Here is a 17,467-nt window from a genome sequence, read left to right as displayed (position 1 = left end):
TTTCTGGAGTCGGTTGATTCAGCCAGATTACTTTTTTTTTTTTTTTTTTCTTCTGTCTTGGCGTTTTTCTCCCATAGAAGTCAAAGGGAAGGCAAAAAAGGGGCCATGTGGATTTAGAAATTGGCATTTTTTCCCCAATTCTTCAATAGAAATCCTTAAAGGGAAACTTCAATACATAATTACTTATCCCCTTTTCACAGGATCGTCTGATCTCGGGCGGGGGTTCCTCCATACACGAGCGCAGTATCTCCAGCTCTCCCATAGAGATACATGGAGGAGGTTGTCGTCCACCGCTTCATGCCAAGGTTGACAGTAATTCATGCACAGAGCTCCCTGCATGGGGAGAGCCGGGTAGCCATTGCAGGGGATCCCAGCGGTCGTACCCCAGCTACCCACCACCCCGCAATCAGGCACTTATACCCTTTCCGCGGGATGCTGTAGATAGGGAATAAGTACTTATGTCCTGGAGTTCCCCTTTAATGGTGTACTCTGCTGGAAAGCATTTTTTTTATTTTTTTTAAATCAACCGGTGCCAGAAAGTTAAACAGATTTATAAATTACTTCTATTTAAAAATCTTAATCCTTCCAGTACTTATCAACTGCAGTATGCTCCAGAGGAAGTTCTTTTCTTTTTGAATTTCCTTTCTGTCTGACCACAGTGCTCTCTGCTGACACCTCTGTCCATGTCAGGAACTGTCCACAGCAGGAGAGGTTTGCTATGAGGATTTGCTCCTACTCCGGACAGTTCCTGACATGGACAGAGGTGTCAGCAGAGAGCACTGTGGTCAGACAGAAAGGAAATTCAAAAAGAAAAGAACTTCCTCTGGAGCATACTGCAGCTGATAAGTACTGGAAGGATTAAGATTTTTAAATAGAAGTCATTTATAAATCTGTTTAACTTTCTGGCACCAGTTGATTTAAAAAAATAAAAATTTCCAGCAGAGTACCCCTTTAAGGCACATAATGAGAAAAATGTGTGTGTGTGTGTGTGTGTGTGTGGGGGGGCGGGGGCAGGGTTGGGTGACTGAGACCAAAACCCACTACTATTTTTTGCTATTTTTTTTTTGGGTGGGGAAAAAAAAAGTGGAAACCTAGCCTAAGGGTATGTTCACACAGCAGAATGTCTGCCCGAAAATTCCACAGACAGTGTGCGCCTGCAGAAAATCCTGGCACTAGGACTTCTCAGAAATTCCGCCGTGCGAACATAGCCCAAGGCGAGAACTCTCCCATCTTCTAGAGAAGATCAGCGATTTCTCCGAAACGTTTTACAGCAATTAAACCCTTAGTGGTCGCTGTCCCAATGGTGTTAAGTGCCGATATGTGAAGTGACATAAGCAGGGTACTCGGACGCAGCCGGCAATGTAGGTTAATGCGTTGGCAAATTTATGTCAAAATTTATTATTTTAATTCTCATTATTTTTTTTTCCGTTTTTCTTTGTCTTCGTAAAATAATAGAGTAGTAAGAAGAAATGCCAGAAACCATCAGATTGTGTTGTATTGTCGATTCTCTTAATAAGCAGAAAATTGACAATGTTTTTTATTTTTTTTTATTTTTTATTTTTTTGCATGTTTTAGTCTCGGTGATGTCAGCAATTCTTTCTTATAAATGAGATTAACTTAGAATTCCCTTATGGCAGTACCCATTTCCTCTATGTTATCCTCTATTATTCATCTATCTCATTAGAACGCTGCGGATTGAGAAGAACGTGATAAAAAAAAACAAAAAAACATGATGGGGATTTTGCATGTGTCCACATTGGAAAGTGATATCACTCCACGTTGCCTATTTTTAATCTATTTTTTATTTAATTTTAATTATTATTATTATTATATATATTTTATTTTTTATTATAATTATAATTATTATTTTTTTTTTGGGATGTGGGGCTTTGGGGTAGGCAATCGGAGTGAATACAGTTTCCCGGAATACATGACATTTTTTTTTTTTTTTGATGGAGATGCAGAACACAGCCCTTAGTTTTTGCATTGCGATCTACAATGCAAGGTGTAAGGCGATTAGTAATCGAGAAGGGGAAGAACAGCGATGTTAGCAACAATTCCATTTGTCTCAAGCAACCAAACCTGCCTAAATACAGGGGGTAGGCGCAGAATAAGGGGGTGTTACAAAGAGACAACAGCTGTTTCGCACTCGTTGGTGCTTCATCAGGCCTCAAGGGTGTAACAAAGAGACAACAGCCGTTTCGCATTTGCGAAACGACTGTTGTCTCTTTGTTACACCCTTGAGGCCTGATGAAGCATCAACGAGTGCCAAACAGCTGTTGTCTCTTTGATACACCTTTGAGGCCCGATAAATTACTAACGAGGGCGAAACAGCTGTTGCCTCTTTGTTACACCTTTGAGGCCCGATAAATTACTAACGAGTGCGAAACAGCTGTTGTCTCTTTGTTACACATTTTAGGCCCGATAAAGTACTAACGAGTGTAAAACGGCTGATGTCTCTTTGTCACACCCTTGAGGCCCAATGAAGCACTAACGAGTGCGAAATGGCTGTTGCCTCCTTGTTTCACCCCTCCTTATTCTGCGTCTTATCCCCTATATTGATGTGAGTATTATACTCTAATAAAGAAGAAATCTGATGGAACTGGTGAGTGCCGCTAATCATTTCTTTACATGGATTCTAAATATATATAACTTTTCATGGAGTAATCTGTTGCAACCAATCACAAGATGGGCTTTCGGAAAAAAAGTTCATTTACCAAAAAAGTGTACATCGCAAGTGTTGTTCACACAAAGAAGTCTGTGGGGAAAATGCCTTGTAAATAACAGTCTTTGTATTATTCGGTCAGTTTTATCATATGGACACAATTGTTATGAATTATATACATCCACAAACCTATGTCGGTGTCCCCTGTGCCTGCCTTCACATATGTTTGGAGATCTGGCAATGTTACCCTCCCCGATGTGGTTGTGTCTGGTCAAAAAAAAAATTTTTTTTTTTTTTTTGATCCAACAAATTGACATGTCTGATGTGAGACAAAATTGAGCTTATGGAGCACCATAAGCATTCAGCTTCCTGGCATTCTCAACCGGGTTGGCTCCAGATGACCATATATATGTGAATAAAAAACCTTATGATTGGCAGAAGAGGTTGGAACGAGTAATCTTATATTACTCTAAGTCTGTAATGAGTCAAAAGAAATACATCATCTACAATATTACCAGGTTATGACTAAATGAATGAATTTCAATTCAGTGGATATAAAATAAAAACTGTAAAGAAAAATAGAGGACTTGCTCGTGGCAACCAATCAGTTTTTTTTTTATTCAAAATGGCAGCTGGAATCTTATTGGTTGCTGTCTGGTAGTGCCCCCTTCAGTACGGGGAGGTATTACAAGTTCTGTACTACTCTTTACCTGTATTACTGAAGTGTATGCACTGACTGGTGCCTGGTAGCGCCCCCTACAGTACAGGGAGGTATTACATGTTCTGTATTACTCTTTACCTGTATTACTGAAGTGTATGTACTCACTAGTGTCTGGTAGCGCCCCCTACAGAAGAGGGAGGTATTACATGTTCTGTACTACTCTTTACCTGTATTACTGAAGTGCATGCACTGACTGGTGTCTGGTAGCGCCCCCTACAGTACAGGGAGGTATTACATGTTCTGAAATACTTTTTTAAAACACTGTGTGTACTGTACAGGACCCTGAAGAAGCTCCTGTCCTCTACATAGACAGTGATTACAGCTCCAGCAGATCTTTCTTACTTTTATATATAAGGATTTGCTTTATCTATATTAGTTATCTACTTATTTTTCTTTAATTCTCACTTTTTCCTATTTTTGGGTGACATTTTGGGGGCTTCAGAACCAATTACCAGGTTTCCATAGAGTTATGGTCTCCACATACAATGGTTTCAACATACAATGGTCGTCCTGGAACCAATTAGTATTGTAACTTGAGGGACCACTGTATGGACAATTATATTTATAAAACCTAAACAAATACTAAGCAACAGATCCAAGCACCTACGCACAAAGAATGTAGACTGGACCAGGAACTCAGAGGCCACGCAGACTGCTATAAAGGACAATCTACTACCAACTTTTATTTACTTTGTTACTCTGCTGTTATCGATGCACACAAACCCCTCCATTTACTGATTGATACATATAAAAAAAAATAATTACAAAACTCAACATCATCGTGGAGATTGACGTCCGCTGAAACTCCTCGGCCTATGTTACGGCTGGGCCTTGTTATTTAAAGGGGTACTCCGGTGAAAAAAAATACGTTTTCAAATCATCTGGTGCCAGAAAGTTATACGGATTTGTAAATTACTTCTATTTGAAAATCTTAATCCTTCCAGTACTTATCAGCTGCTGTATGCTCCACAGGAAGTTGTGTAGTTCTTTCCAGTTTCTCTGCTGCCAACTCTGTCCGAATCAGGAACTGTGGATTCCCTATGGGGATTTGCTCCTGTTCTGGACAGTTCCTGACACGGACAGAGGTGGCAGTAGAGAGCAATGTGGTCAGACTGGAAAGAACTACACAACTTTTACTAGAGCATACAGCAGCTGATAAGTACAGGAAGGATTAAGATTTTTATATAAAAGTAATTTACACATCTGTATGACTTTCTGGCACTAATTGATTTAAAAACCTTTTTTTTTTCTCTACCGGTGTACCCCTTTAAATAACAAGGCCCGGCCATAAGGGGTTTTCCAGCTTTACAGAACTGGAGAAGCAATTGGTATCAAATTAGTGGGGGTCTTACTCTCCATATCCCAAGCTCAGTTGTTTGAAGGTACATTGGGGCTAAACAGCGCCGTACTTTTAGTAGTGGCAGTCCTTGGTATTACAGCTCAGTTTCATTCACTCTTAGCTATAAAACCTAAAGTATGAGCTTGTGGGATTGAACAATTCTCCTGCTTAACCCATCATCATGGGTCCACATTGGCCTCTTCTATTGCGCGTAGGTGATGGATCTATCTGGAGACCATAAACCATTTAGAAGCATGTCCTAGTAAGTAATACAGGGTATCTGGCACATGAGTATTCTCTGGATGAACAGGACAAGTCTTGAGTCCTGTGTCTGTATCTCTATGATGTTAAATATAGTCCACTTACCGCTATCTCCGTTACTAAAATATCAGTAATACTTCCCAAGACTGTGACAAAGTCAAAGACATTCCAAGCGTCCCGTAAATAGTTCTGCGTGAGAAACAAGAGATTATTTTAGGTGATAACGCTCCAAATGTACAAAAAAAAGAAAAAGACAATTGGAATTCAACTTTAAAGGGGTACTCCGCCCCTAGACATCTTATGCCCTATCCAAAAGATAGGGGATAAGATGTCTGATTGTGGGGGTCCTGCCGCAGGTGACCCCTGCTTCTCGGCTGCGGCACGCCAGACATCTGGTGCACGAAGCGAACTGCGGGGCGGAGGGTTGTGATGTCATGGTTACGTCCTGCTCCTGACGGCACGGCCATGCCCCCTCAATGCAAGTCTATGTGAGGATAGGTTTGCTATGGGGATTTGCTCCTCCTCTGGACAACTGGTGCCAGAAAGTTAAAGGGGTTATCCAGGAAAAAACTTTTTTTATATATATCAACTGGCTCCAGAAAGTTAAACAGATTTGTAAATTACTTCTATTAAAGAATCTTAATCCTTTCAGTACTTATGAGCTTCTGAAGTTAAGGTTGTTCTTTTCTGTCTAAGTGCTCTCTGATGACACGTGTCTCGGGAACCGCCCAGTTTAGAAGCAAAGCCCCATAGCAAACCTGGGCGGGTCCCAAGACAGGTGTCATCAGAGAGCACTTAGACAGAAAAGAACAACCTTAACTTCAGAGGCTCATAAGTACTGAAAGGATTAAGATTTTTTAATAGAAGTAATTTACAAATCTGTTTAACTTTCTGGAGCCAGTTGATATATATAAAAAAAAGTTTTTTCCTGGAATACCCCTTTAACTTTCTGGCACCAGTTGATTAAAAAAATAATAATAATTGTTTTCCACCAGAGTACCCCTTTAAGTTAGGGGTTAAAAAAATGCATCCCCTGCATGTCCTACCAGCTTGAAAAAAAAAGGTTCTGCTGGTCTACCATGGATGAGGGAAATCCCATATGAAACTTAATTTTTACAAAGCAGACATCACAAATGAATATGAGCTTGACACATTTCAGGGGTTGTTCCACCTTAATCCACTGTTTCCCAACCACTGTGCCTTCAGCTGTCGCAAAACTACAACTCCCAGCATGCCCGGACAGCCATTGGCTGTCCGGGCATGCTGGGCGTTGTAGTTTTGCAACAGCTGGAGGCACTCTGGTTGGGAAACACTGCCCTACTTATTGGCACGTGATAGGCCCCAAATGAACTGGTCTTCCGGGATCTTGGCTTCCATTATTGCCTGGGTCTATTATAGGATCTACTGAGGCTCCAGTCAGGCCTTGTTCAGGATATGTACAGTAAATGTGATAAAGAAAGCAATTCATGGGCCACAGTCTTTATGTTTGTAGATACTTATCTAATCTACAGTATTTGGTCAGTTAAAAGCTTTAAAAGGACTATCGAGGAATAGAAACACAGAGCTAATTTCTTTCGAAAACAGCACCACCCCTGTCCTCAGGTTGGGGTGTGGTATTGCAGTTCAGTCCCACTGAAGTGAATGGAGCCAAGTTGTAATACTGCGTACAACCTGAGGACAGGGGTGGCGCTGTTTTTGGAAGAAACTAGCTCCTGGATAACCCCTTTAATATTTATGGTCAGAGCTTGTTTTACTATTCTCCCCAAAAAGTCCTTACCAGAACACCGAACGCTGCGATCTTCAAAATGCACTCCAGAGAGAACATGGATGTGAAGATGATATTCAGGCATTTTAGCATTTCTTCATATGTTTCAGATGCTCCATAGAACTACAAGGTAACAGGGCAAAAAATAAAAAATGATTTCACTTATGTCTAGGTGGTCAAAGCCCCTCCTCGGTGTTACCCATTAAAGGGGTACTCCATGGAAAACACAAATCAACTGGTGCCAGAAAGTTAAACTAAATAAAAAATATTAATCCTTCCAGTACTTATCAGCTTCTGTATGCTCCACAAGAAGTTGTATTTCTTTCTGGAGTTCTTTTCAGTTTGAACACAGTGCTCTCTGCTGACACCTCTGTCTATGTCAGGAACTGTCCAGAGCAGGATAGGTTTCCTATGGGGATTTGCTTGTACTCTGGACAGTTCTTGACATGGACAGAGAGCACTGTGGTCATCCTGAAAAGAATTCTAAAAAGAGATACAACTTCTTGTGGAGCATACAGCAGCTGATAAGTACTGGAAGGATTACGTTTTTTTTAAATAGAAGTCATTTACAAATATTTTTAACTTTCTGGCGCCAGTTGATTTGAAAAAATGTGTTTTCCACCAGAGTACCCCTTTAAGCCATACATATAGGTGGTCTTACCTTCATCATGAGGACGATGGTGTTCAAAGCAATCATCACCATAATGAAATACTCAAATGGGGGAGAAACCACAAACCGCCACATCTTGTACTGAAAGGACTGACGATTCTGCGGCATGTACCGCGTAAGGGGCTTGGCGCTGATGACAAAGTCTATGCAGGCCCTCTGTGAGAATAAAAAAGCAATAATAAAAATAATAATAATAATAATAGACAGTTTTAGAAAGACACGTCTTTCAGGAGATTCTTTGTAAGGTTTTTTTTTTACCCCTCCCCATCCCCCCCAATATTGAGAGCTGTTCTTTTTACACTGTCCCCTTTCATTATAGATTCCACCAAGACAGACTAGTAGTCCGGCACTGCCGCTGCACAATCCGGCACCCGAACCAGCACGGGAAGTCTTCACTGACTGATATCTTGTGCTGCTCTGACAACCAATAACAGGTAACTACGTTCATGAAACATATAGATAGATGGCACTCACCATTATTTCGTCAGGTTCTTCTTTATTCTTAGTATATACTCACATACATATTAAGGGTTGACGCATATGGGGGGGGGGTGGATGTACCACAAGGCTACAGCAGCTGTTTCGCACTTCTTAGTGCTTAATCTGGCCTTAGGCAGCGGTTTCGCACTTCTCAGTGCTTTATCTGGCCATAGGCCTTGTGTGGTACCCCCTTGTACGCATCAACCCCTAACATGTATGTGAGTACAGTGATCCCTCAACATACGATGGTAATCCGTTCCAAATGGACCATAGTTTGTTGAAACCATCCCATGTTGAGGGATCCGTGCAATGTAAAGTATAGGACAGTGGTCTACAACCTGCGGACCTCCAGATGTTGCAAAAATACAACACCCAGCATGCCCGGACAGCCGTTGGCTGTCCGGGCATGCTGGGTGTTGTAGTTTTGCAACATCTGGAGGTTCGCAGGTTGAAGACCACTATTAGAGGAAGTTGTACTCACCTGTCCCCGCCGCTCTGGACCGTCACCACTGCCCTGGATGCCGCGTCCCCGAGGTGTCCCTGACGCTCCGGCAAGGCCTCTGCTTCCCCGGAATCCTCGCTCTCTCCGTCGCCGCCATCACGTCGCTACGCACGCCGCTCCTATTGGATGACGGGACGGCGTGCGCAGCAATGTGATGACGACGATGGAGAGCGCCGGCAATGCAGGGGATCCCGAAGAGGACGTGCCGGAGCCCCGAGGACAGGTAAGTGATCGTCAGCGGACCACACGGGGCACCGTAAACGGCTATCCGGTGGCAGCTGAAGCAGTCTGCGCTGCCGGATAGCCGTTTATGCGATGGCCCCGACATACAAAAGCATTGTATGTTGATGCTGCCTCTGAGAGGCCATCGCATGTTGAAATTATCGTATGTCGGGGCCATCGTAGGTCGAGGGGTCACTGTATATATAAAATAATGGTGAGTGCCAGTTCTCTACATGTTTCATGAACCCCTTTCATTATAGATACAGTGAAACCTCTCCAAAAGACCACCCTTGTATCCAGACCAGATTTTGTTTGATGGATTTTCAGCCCACCATACATTACGCATAGTGGTTATATTCTATGACGAGACTAAACCTATAAAGGACCGCTTTTCAATGCATTTTTTGGGATGGTCTCGTTTTGACTGTATTTCATTGGTAATTGATGCTGACAGATTCACATGTTTAGAACTTATAGCAAGAGAGTAGATAAGTCGCTTAGACGACCATATGATACCAAAAGCTTCTTCTGCCAAGGACCTTTTAATGTTGTTCAGTTGTCTATGGAACCATACCGCCTTCTATCCCTTCTGGTTAAAGTCGTTATTGGAATGATGCTTTGGTCACATGATACTCCTAGCCAATGATTGCAAGTCCCTAGTCCAACCTCTCTTACCTGGGAAAAGAGGAGGACCTAAACCTATTAGATCCAGTAGTCTGGCTCAGGTCAGAGCCATGTGAACATGCCCTGCTATTGCTAGGCATAGCTACACCTAGGCCACAGGTCTTCTACCTAGGTGATCTGTCTACAATCAAGTATTGCTGCATCTTTACCGTCCACACCGTGAGGGTATCATTCTCCAAGATTCCTGTCCCATAGATGGAGAACCTTGTCTTTGTTAGAGAGGAGAATACTGCACAAGGGCCTCTCTATGGGCAAAACCAGACACTTTGGGCTTTAGGCACAATGATAAATCTGGGCTATGGTATTTAATCGAGGACACGTTCTATGGGATGGAATGTAAGGACGTGAGGATGAGGATTGCATCGGAAGTTCTGGTCTTTCTCTTCTCCCAACCCCAACCTGTCCTTACCTCGTTCTTTTCCAGACTGCACTCTGACATGACCTTATCGCCTTGTTCCTGGAATGTAATAATAATCAAAGCTACAAAGATGTTCACAAAGAAGAAAGGGAAGACCACGAAATAGACCACATAAAAGATGGACATCTCCATTCGGAATCCAGGTGTTGGACCTTGATCCTCGTAGGTGGCATCCACGGAGTGCTTGAGGACGCTGAAAAGCAAGAATGTCTCTTTACATTTGGTCTTGTGTATATGGTTTTGTTGTTTGGGTTCCTCTGCCTTTAGCTTGTTATGATCATATACATGTAAATGTTCCCTTCCTATATTAGACCCATTTTTCTTCAACTTTTTACCCAATATCCTTGATATCTACTATCCTTATCTACAACTAGAGATGAATGAATTTACAGTAAATTCGATTCGTCACGAACTTCTCGGCTCGGCAGTTGATGACTTTTCCTGCATAAATTAGTTCAGCCTTCAGGTGCTCCGGTGGGCTGGAAAAGGTGGATACATTCCTAGGAAAGAGTCTCCTAGGACTGTATCCACCTTTTCCAGCCCACCGGAGCACCTGAAGGCTGAACTAATGTACGCAGGATAAGTCATCAACTGCCGAGCCGAGAAGTTCGTGACGAATCGAATTTACTGTAAGTTCGCTCATCTCTATCTACAACCATTGATCATTTTGCTTCCTTTGGTCCTCAGATGTTCTGTTTGCACCATACCACCCCTCTAATCCATTCCTATAAAGGGGTACTCCAGTGCCAGAAAGTTATACAGATTTGTAAATTGCTTTTATTTAAAACTCTAAATCCTTCCAGTACTTCTCAGCTGCTGTATGCTCCAAAGGAAGTTGTGTAGTTCTGTACCGTCTAACCACAGTGCTCTCTCCTGCCTCCTCTGTTCATGGCAGGAACTGTCTAAATCCCCATAGAAAACCTCTCCTGCTCTGGACAGTTTCTGACATGGACAGAGGTGTCAGCAGAGAGCACTGTGAACAAGACAAAAAAGAAATTCAAAAAGCAATGAATTTCCTCAGTAGCATACAGTTGCTAATAAGTACTGGAAGGATAAAGATTTTTTAATAGAAATAATTTACAAATCTGTTTAAAGGGGTACTCCGGTGGAAAACTTTTTTTTTTCTTTTTTTTTTAATCAACTGGTGCCCAAAACAGATTTGTAAATTACTTCTATTAAAAAGTCTTAATCCTTCCAGTACTTATTAGCTGCTGAACACTACAGTGGAAATTATTTTATTTTTGGAACACAGAGCTCTCTGCTGACACCACGAGCACAGTGCTCTCTGCTGACATCTCTGTCCATTTTAAGAACTGTCCAGAGTAGGAGAAAATCCCTATAGAAAACATATGCTGCTCTGGACAGTTCCTAAAATGGACAGAGATGTCAGCAGAGAGCACCGTGTCCCAAAAAGAAAATAATTTCCTCTGTAGTATTCAGCAGCTAATAAGTACAGGAAGGATTAAGATTTGTTTTAATAGAAGTAATTTACAAATCTGTTAACTTTCTGGCACCAGTTGATTTGAAAAAAAATTATAAATAAATAAAAAGTTTTCCACCGGAGTACCCCTTTAAAGGGGGTTATCCAGGAAAAAAACTTTTTTTTATATATATCAACTGGCTCCTGAAAGTTAAACAGATTTGTAAATTTGATTAAACAATCTTAATCTTTTCAGTACTTATGAGCTTCTGAAGTTAAGGTTGTTCTTTTCTGTCTAAGTCCTCTCTGATGACACGTGTCTCGGGAACCGCCCAGTTTAGAAGCAAATACCCATAGCAAACCTCTTCTAAACTGGGCGTTTCCCGAGACAGTGTCATCAGAGAGCACTTAGACAGAAAAGAACAACCTTAAAGGAGATGTCCGGTGCTCACTTTTCTTATTTTATCCGTTCCGGGCTGAAAAATAAAAGAAAACAAATTTTCTCTTACCTGCCTAGGCTCCCCCGATGCTCCGGTACAGGCGTTCGGTCCCCGGGCTGTATTCTTCTTACTTCCTGTTAGCCCGGGACGTCACACGGAGCTTCAATCTATCACCGGCCGCAGCGATGTCCCGCCTCGGCCAGTGATAGGCTGAAGCTCCGTGTGACGTGCCGGTCTAACAGGAAGTAAGAAGAATACAGACCGGGGACCGAACGCCTGTACCGGAGCATCGGGGGAGCGTAGGCAGGCAAGAGAAAGCTTATTTTCTCTTTTTTTTTGCAGCCCGGAACGGATACAATAAGAAAAGTGAGCACCGGACATGTCCTTTAACTTCAGAAGCTCATAAGTACTGAAAGGATTAAGATTTTTTAATAGAAGTAATTTACAAATCTGTTTAACTTTCTGGAGCCAGTTGATATATATAAAAAAGTTTTTTTCCAGGATAACCCCTTTAACTTTGTGGCACCAATTAATTTGAAAACATATTTTTTTTTCCCACTAGAGTACCCCTTTAATCTGTTGTAAAGGACATAGACCAGTGTTTTCCATCCAGGGCGCCTCCAGCTGTTGCAAAACTACAACTCCCAGCATGCCCGGACAGCCTTCGGCTGTCCGGGCATGCTGGGAGTTGTAGTTTTGCAACAGCTGGAGGCGCCCTGGTTGGAAAACACTGACATAGACATACAACCAATATCCATTCCCTTGGAATCAGATCCTCACCTTGGCCACCCTTCTCCGGTGGAGACTGTAAAGAGAGTCAGAAGAGCCCAAAGTACATTGTCATAGTGGAATTCGTATTTCTTCCACTGTCTGGCCTGGGCGCGCACATCGTCGTTTTCATAGTTCAAGTATTCTCCCCTAGACAGAGAGAGAAAGTCATGATCGGATCATTTACAATTCATGAGGTTGTATCCTCAGAACCGTGGACACATACCTGCAGTCTTTTTCCAGATCTTTTGACTCATCCGTACAGTAGAAGAACTTGCCCTTGAAGAGCTGAACGGCGATGACGGCGAAGATAAACATGAAAAGCATGTAGACGATGAGGATGTTCAACACGTTCTTCAGAGAGTTTACCACGCAGTCAAACACGGCCTGGGAAAATTAACGTATCGATAACGTCAGAAGAATAGAATGCTGCTACTCTAAGGCCGGGTTCACACCACGTTTTTGCAGTACAGTTCCCGTATACATTTTCATTGTGAAAACCGTACGGAACCGTATTGAAAACCGTACGCATTGACTCTCCATTGAAAACCGTACGCCAAAAGATGCATTAGGTTGTGTCCGTTTTGCATCCTGTACAGTTTTGTCCGTTTTTTTTCCCCCGTACCCAAAATTGTAGCCTACCATGTTTTTTTGGTCCGGGTGAAAAACCGTATCGAAACAGTATATGTTTTATTTTTAACATGGGAGTCAATGGGAACCGTACAGAACCGTTCCATCCGGTTTTCACCATACGGTTTTTTACTTTGCACAGTTTTTTTCTTGGAATTTCAAATCAAACGAGTGAAACTTTATTCATAATGGAGTGAAAAGTTAAAAACGTATACGTGATAACATGAGGAGGAGGTTTGTTACATTGTGTCACCACAGTAGTAAGGTGATTACATGAGGAGGAGGTTTGTTACAGTGTGTCACCCCAGTAGTAAGGAGATTACATGAGGAGGAGGTTTGTTACAGTGTGTCACCCCAGTAGTAAGGTGATTACATGAGGAGGAGGTTTGTTACAGTGTGTCATCCCAGTAGTAAGAAGATTATATGAGGAGGGGGTTTGTTAAAGTGTGTCCCCCCAGTAGTAAGGTGATTACATGAGGAGGAGGTTTGTTACAGTGTGTCACCCCAGTAGTAAGGTGATTACATGAGGAGGAGGTTTGTTACAGTGTGTCACCCCAGTAGTAAGGTGATTACATGAGGAGGAGGTTTGTTAAAGTGTGTCACCCCAGTAGTAAGGAAGGAGATTATATGAGGAGGGGGTTTGTTACAGCGTGTCACCACAGTAGTAAGGTGATTACATGGGGAGGAGGTTTGTTACAGTGTGTCACCCCAGTAGTAAGGAGATTACATGAGGTGGAGGTTTGTTACAGTGTGTCACCACAGTAGTAAGGTGATTACATGAGGAGGAGGTTTGTTACAGTGTGTCACCCCAGTAGTAAGGAGATTACATGAGGAGGAGGTTTGTTACAGTGTGTCACCACAGTAGTAAGGTGATTACATGAGGAGGAGGTTTGTTACAGCGTGTCACCACAGTAGTAAGGTGATTACATGGGGAGGAGGTTTGTTACAGTGTGTCACCCCAGTAGTAAGGAGATTACATGAGGAGGGGGTTTGTTACAGTGTGTCACCCCAGTAGTAAGGAGATTACATGAGGAGGAGGTTTGTTACAGTGTGTCACCACAGTAGTAAGGTGATTACATGAGGAGGAGGTTTGTTACAGTGTGTCACCACAGTAGTAAGGTGGGGCATGTGAATTAGTGGAGCCAATGGGCTGAGTCAAGGGGCTGGCTAAATTAGCTTTGCCTAGGGTGGCAAAAATCCTCGTACCAGCCCTGTATCTCATGCAGTGTATGCAAGGGCGATCTTTGATGGTACATTCTAATTCCAGTCTAGATCAAGTCTACATGGCTGTATTTTCATGATGTAAATTATTAAATCATTCTGTAATTCATAACAAAGCATAAAAGACACGGATGTTATGGGTTAAAAAACAAACAAATCCACAATGGTTCTGCAAAACTGTTCTATACAAATAATAGAAAACTATTGTATAAAGGGAATCATACCTTTAATTTGGGCAGCCTCTTGATGGTCTTCAGTGGACGCAACACACGGAGGACCCGCAGGGATTTGATGGTGTTCAGATCTTTTCCTTTGTTCCCTCTACAGAGCACACACAGCAAACAAATAAGAATATAAAGGAAAGGAAGGGCCCCAAAACCACTGACATCCCAAAGGAGCTGTATTCATGGCTCCCTTCCCTTGAAGAGATCTTCTTCCGAACATGAATGAATTATGCATTAGGGTTGTTTTATTTTGCCAACCACCATTACTTATAATACAGAGGACCACAATATAAAACCAAACGACAGAAGGTCTATATTGTCCACATTGTTATATATATTTTTTTTATAAACTGATTGGGTCATGGTTTGTCATAGTATTCTGATTAGTTGGAGTTACAGTTGGAATCCCTCGTATAGACATAACTGGAACGGTTACCATCAGGAAAGAGTGACAACCAGGTGTGGATTACCTAAAAACACTTTTCAGTAATTATTTTGGACTTCTAAGGCTGAACGTCTTGGTAAACTACCACAATCAATACAAAAATAAGTGGCTGGGACCTTGTGCCAAGGCCTTGGGCAAACGTCTGCTCAGTTCCAAAAGTAATTGCAAGCTTGGTTATGGGTTCCTATGAAGACTGCATGTCTCCAAAAAAAGACTTAATGGGTCTTCTAAAAACTAAATTTGGAGCTCAAAATATTTGGTGATCTGCATTTGGTTAAAGGGTTCCGAACGCTGGGTCGGCGCAGGGAGCTTGTGATGTCATAGCCCTGCCCCCTCATGATGTCACGCCCCACTCAATGCAAGTCTATGGGAGGGGGCGTGACAGCCGTCACGCCCCCTCCCATAGATTTGCATTGAGGGAGCGGGGCGGGACGTCATGAGGGGGCGGGGCTATGACGTCACGATCTCCCGGCATTGGCTCCAGTGTTCGGAACAGTGTGTTCCAAACGCTGAGCAGCGGAGTACCCCTTTAAATAGGACCATGGGAGGGCCAGGGTATGGCCACATTATGACTTTCTATCACCAGTCTAGGACATAGAACTGGACTGCTATTGGTGTCAACTGGATGGTAACTTTGTTGGGTGGTTCCTTAACTTATCTTTGCAAAAAATAAATAAATAACTAAATAAATAAATAAATAAATAAATAAATATATATATTATAATAAGAAGACAAGAAAGTCATTGATGGTCTGGAATTACAAAAATTTAATAAAATCAGATGTAATTTCTCAATGGTTATACCGATTTTTCCAGTTGCACCACACAGGGTAAATATTCTTTCATTGGGGTCTATGGATAATATATTTGGGAGGATATTGTTTCTTCTTGTGGAGACCACCAGAAGCCATAAAGGTAATGTTCCCTGGGATGAGGGTACGTGAATTATCTCTCCTCCATAAGGAAGAAATCAGACTCTCTAGTGCCACCTAAAGGTAGCTTCTCTATAAGTCAACGTCCAACGCATTTAAGGGCCTTGAAACATGACTAGGGATTTTAGCCAAGCCAGATTCTTTACAGAAAGAAGGGGTTCTTTTGGGGTTCTTTGCCCTCTTGAGTACATAGAAGGGAACCAGTTGTCTCGGTGATAAGTCTTTGACATAGGGAGGTATTTTTTATGATTTAAGAAGATAATCCTAATTTCTCCAGTTGTGCCACACAGGGCAAATATTCTTCCATTGGTGTCTATGGATATAATATAATTTGGGGGGACATCACTTCTCCTTGTGGAGACCACCAGGAGCCTTAGAGGCAATGCTCCCTGGGAAAAGAGTTCGTAATAATAATTGCAATAGTAATATGAAGACATTTCCTCTGTATTATAAGAATATATGCAGTTGGATAGAGGTATATGCAGGAGCAGTCATAAGGTGGGAGACAGATGCCAGGATGAAATGATTTCCTTTTTTCTGGATACACGGTGGAAACCATTTAATCCTGGCCCTGTTGACTTGTTTTAGATTAAAGGGGCACTCCGGTGGAAACCTTTTTTTTTTTTTTTTTTTTTTAATCAACTGGTGCCAGAAAGTTAAACAGATTTGTAAATTACTTCTATTAAAAAAATCTTAATCCTTCCAGTACTTAATAGCTGCTGAATACTACAGAGGAAATTCTTTTCTTTTTGGAACACAGAGCTCTCTGCTGACATCATGACCACAGTGCTCTCTGCTGACATCTCTATCCATTTTAAGAACTGTCCAGAGTAGGAGAAAATCCCCATAGAAAACATATGCCTGCTCTGGTCAGTTCCTAAAATGGACAGAGATGTCAGCAGAGAGCACTGTGCTCGTGATTCAGCAGAGAGCTCTGTGTTCCAAAAAGAAAAGAATTTCCTCTGTAGTTTTCAGCAGCCAATAAGTACCGAAAGGATTAAGATTTTTTTTTTTTTTAACAGAAGTCATTTACAAATCTATTTAACTTTCTGGCACCAGTTGATTTAAAAAAAAAAAAAAGTTTTCCACCGGAGTACCCCTTTAAACAAAACGTATCTTCTTATTAGATGTTAATCAAAACCTGATTCTCAGATTTAACCCTTGCCGATCAACAGCAAAGAGCGGCTGTCTTCCCCCAATGCAGAACATGCGGTACACATGCGTATCCTGGTAATTCATGCAGACCTGTTAGAAGTAATACCATGTGCCGGATTGGACAACAGAAACAGAGCTCAGTTATATAAGGCTGCTTGGTTTTACAAAGACAGTATTCCCCCTAAGGGTACGTTCACACGTACAGGATCCTGCGCAGATTTGATGCGCAGGATTTGTAACTGCAGATCAGAAGCCGTGCCAAGTCATTTAGTTTACATTGAAATCTGCAGTAGAAAATCCTGTGCAACAAATCCTGCGCATCAAATCTGCGTAGGTGTGAACGTACCCTAAAGGGGAGCTCTTACACACATACTCATACAGCAGCTTCTATGGACCCACATTGTGGAGATTCACAGAGTCTGCTGTGCAAATATTTAGGTGTAATCATATGTAATCAGGCCACACGACAGCCGATCCCAACACTCACATTAGGGATAAGGGTTTCT

The 17,467-nt window shown here is 42.1% G+C and overlaps 1 protein-coding gene across 9 annotated transcripts in view; it reads right to left on the bottom strand.

Moving 5' to 3' along the window:
- CACNA1B (calcium voltage-gated channel subunit alpha1 B) overlaps nucleotides 1-17,467 on the bottom strand; it is a 324,413-nt gene that overhangs the window by 53,513 nt on the left and 253,433 nt on the right. For all 9 annotated transcript variants that reach the window (XR_008847788.1, XR_008847789.1, XM_056539457.1 and 6 more), the window contains 7 exons: nucleotides 14,431-14,527; nucleotides 12,582-12,742; nucleotides 12,368-12,505; nucleotides 9,719-9,920; nucleotides 7,413-7,577; nucleotides 6,764-6,874; nucleotides 5,092-5,175 (listed from right to left, as the gene is read on the bottom strand). Coding sequence is in view for 7 of the 9 variants with exons in the window: in XM_056539457.1 (XP_056395432.1) it covers nucleotides 5,092-5,175; nucleotides 6,764-6,874; nucleotides 7,413-7,577; nucleotides 9,719-9,920; nucleotides 12,368-12,505; nucleotides 12,582-12,742; nucleotides 14,431-14,527 (958 nt within the window). In the remaining 2 variants the exon portion in view is untranslated. The remainder of the gene's footprint in view (nucleotides 1-5,091; nucleotides 5,176-6,763; nucleotides 6,875-7,412; nucleotides 7,578-9,718; nucleotides 9,921-12,367; nucleotides 12,506-12,581; nucleotides 12,743-14,430; nucleotides 14,528-17,467) is intronic.

The sequence above is a fragment of the Hyla sarda genome, chromosome 9 (genome assembly GCF_029499605.1).
Source record: "Hyla sarda isolate aHylSar1 chromosome 9, aHylSar1.hap1, whole genome shotgun sequence".
Lineage (NCBI taxonomy): Eukaryota > Metazoa > Chordata > Amphibia > Anura > Hylidae > Hyla > Hyla sarda.
Note: the sequence above shows the minus strand (reverse complement) of the source record. Positions and strands in the feature narration are given on the sequence as shown.